Source organism: Trachypithecus francoisi, unplaced genomic scaffold (genome assembly GCF_009764315.1).
Source record: "Trachypithecus francoisi isolate TF-2019V2 unplaced genomic scaffold, Tfra_2.0 Lachesis_group8, whole genome shotgun sequence".
Lineage (NCBI taxonomy): Eukaryota > Metazoa > Chordata > Mammalia > Primates > Cercopithecidae > Trachypithecus > Trachypithecus francoisi.
The window spans coordinates 60789042-60792220 of record NW_022681473.1 but is presented as its reverse complement, the minus strand read 5'-3'; the positions used below and the strand labels follow the sequence as shown (position 1 = coordinate 60792220).

At 38.0% G+C, this 3179-nt stretch overlaps 1 protein-coding gene across 1 annotated transcript; it reads right to left on the bottom strand.

Moving 5' to 3' along the window:
• Nucleotides 1-364: 364 nt before the first annotated feature.
• LOC117081216 (olfactory receptor 51V1-like) lies at nucleotides 365-1451 on the bottom strand. Its single transcript, XM_033207008.1, is given in 2 exon segments — nucleotides 365-1112; nucleotides 1114-1451. Coding segments are annotated over 2 exon segments (957 nt in total). The 5' UTR covers nucleotides 1389-1451; the 3' UTR covers nucleotides 365-430.
• Nucleotides 1452-3179: the final 1728 nt, after the last annotated feature.

Here is a 3179-nt window from a genome sequence, read left to right as displayed (position 1 = left end):
GTCCATACAGGTATCACAACATTCCTGTGAGTTAGCTATATTCTCCATTTTGAAGGTTGATTAAGTAAACCTCAGAGAATGAAAGAAATTTCAAGTTACCTACTTCGAAACTTGAAAACCTAGACTTTTAATCTAGCTTTGTTTTACAGCAAAGGAAATGCTCAAAAGTATATTTGAGGCAAATAAACAATTTTTTCCTCTTCTTAAATATGGTCAGGCTGATAGAGTAAACTACATGTGTCCAGGTTGATACAATGGAACTTGTTTGTTGATTCTCTGACTATATTTAAATATTTTTAAAGTCATTTATCATGGACTCAGAGTAAATCTTTAATTTTAATAATTTTTTTTCTTTTTTGTGGCACTGATTTTTGTTCATTATTGTTGCTGCTTTTCTTTCTTTTTTTTAGGCAATAAATTTCAATATCTCTCAATATCTTTTCAGAGAAAAGAGTCCAAGCATTCTGGTATGAATCTGTTGGGTCTTGACACTGTAGATGATGGGATTCATTAAAGGTGGGAAAAGGATGTAGATATTGCCAATGAGAACGTGGGCCACAGGGGAAAGGTGCTTGCCAAAACGGTGCACCATTGTGAGGCTAATGATAGGCATGTAGAACACAAGGACAGCACAGACGTGGGAGATGCAAGTCTGAAATAATTTATGCCGCTCTTCCCGAGAGGCAACTGCAAGGACTGACTTAAAAATCAGAATGTAGGAGAAAAGGATGAGTATAGCATCCAACAACAGTATGCAAATAACCAGCATCAGGGCATAGTAACTATTGAATCGGATGTCTGAACAAGCTAAGCGGAGAAGATCCTGGTGCAGGCAGAAAGAGTGAGAAAGGATGTGGAAATGACAGTAATTAAAAAATTTCAGACGGATGATGGGGGATATGATAAAGAAAAAACTCCTACCTATTATAGTAAGCCCAATTTTGCTAATTCTGGAATTAGTCAGGATGGAGGAATAACGCAGTGGATTGCAAATTTCAATGTACTGGTCAAAGGCCATAGCAAGGAGGACAGAGGACTCGATGAAGGACAGACCATGGATGAAATAGGACTGGGTAATGCAGAAATCCAAGTTGATGTCTCGAATGATCCCCACAGGATCCCAGCACTGTGTACACAGTGGACAGCCCCATGCACAGGTCAGTGAGGGCCAGCATGGACAGGAAGTAAAACATGGGCTGGTGCAGGCTTGGCTCAGTCCATATCACATGGAGAACCATGCAATTTCCCAAAAGCACCATGGCATAGATAGAGGAGAAGGGGATGGAGAACCAGGGGTATTGCTGCTCCATGCCAGAAAATCCAGTGAGAAGAAAGGAAGAATTTGTTCTAGGGCTTACTGAAGTAATCATTCTGGAACTGAGATACATGTGAGAGTGTTTTTTCAAAGGAAATGTTTCAATTTCAGCTGAATAGAATGAAATTTCTAAGTAAACAAAATAGCCTAAAAATTACTAACTTAAAAAGATAGAGCTGAGTAATTCTGTTTCTCTGAGGCATAGTATCCATCGCCTTTGAGAAAATGGTCTTCTTTTGATGTCATTTAAAAGTCATTATTTTTTCACTGTCTGGAAGTGAACATATCCTTAGAAGCTGTATGTAAAAACAAATAAGGAAGAGATTAGTAAAAGGAGAAAGCTAGTTTTAAAAAAAATATATGTTGCTTAGACATTTTCCCAGGGATAGTGGTAAAAATTTTATACCAGTAAAGAGCCGAGGTTCTCAAAAAATTATTTTCTTCACTCCAATTCATTAAACATTCGAAATGAAGAGTAATCTTTGGGCTTTAAACATTAAGTCCATTAGTCACTTTTCCATCATTTTTCATTTTGTGCTGTCTCCAAGTACATTTTTTCTCCAAATAGTATTTAGTGAAAATACTCCTGTTTTCTCCCCCTCCAGATGACATAGTCAGCAATTACTTTTTCTTCCTGGGTGATAAGCAGACAGGAATATTTATGCATGAGACCTTGGGTAAATGATTTCTCACTGGAGCTCTGGCCTCTTGAGATGTTCAACTCATTTGTGCCTTTGTGATGTAGAGAATTAGATTGAAGACATTGAGCCTTTGATAGCAGCTCAGTGCTTCCCATTCCTTTATTTATTCAGTTAATGAGTTGATTAAGTATTTATTCGATATACATTTATTCAATGTATTGACCAATTGTGTTTTATTTCTTAGAACCTGCAATTCTACAGATCACAAATCCAGGCTCAAACAACTAAGCTTATAATTTCAAAAGTCTCATGGTAGCAGAATCAATTGGCTTCTTCTTTACATTGTTTGCCTGCTTTAAGTTCCAGACCTGAGAATCATCATAATTTTTTTTTTTTTTATTATACTTTAAGTTCTAGGGTACATGTGCATGACGTTTATATCATGTATAACTCCCCAATGCAATCCCTCCCTCCTCCCCCCTCCCCATGATAGGCCCCAGTGTGTGATGTTCCCCTTCCCGAGTCCAAGTGATCTCATTGTTCAGTTCCCACCTATGAGTGAGAACATGCGGTGTTTGGTTTTCTCTTCTTGTGATAGTTTGCTAAGAATGATGGTTTCCAGCTGCATCCATGTCCCTACAAAGGACGCAAACTCATCCTTTTTGATGGCTGCATAGTATTCCATGGTGTATATGTGCCACATTTTCTTAATCCAGTCTGTCACAGATGGACATTTGGGTTGATTCCAAGTCTTTGCTATTGTGAATAGTGCCGCAATAAACAAACGTGTGCATGTGTCTTTGTAGTAGAGTATTTATAATCCTTTGGGTATATACCCAGTAGTGGGATGGCTGGGTCATATGGTACATCTAGTTCTAGATCCTTGAGGAATCGCCATACTGTTTTCCATAATGGTTGAACTAGTTTACAATCCCACCAACAGTGTAAAAGTGTTCCTATTTCTCCACATCCTCTCCAACACCTGTTGTTTCCTGACTTCTTAATGATTGCCATTCTAACTGGTGTGAGATGGTATCTCATTGTGGTTTTGATTTGCATTTCTCTGATGGCCAGTGATGATGAGCATTTTTTCATGTGTCTGTTGGCTGTATGGATGTCTTCTTTTGAGAAATGTCTGTTCATATCCTTTCCCCACTTTTTGATGGGGTTGTTTGCTTTTTTCTTGTATATTGTTTGAGTTCTTGGTAGATTCTGGATATTAG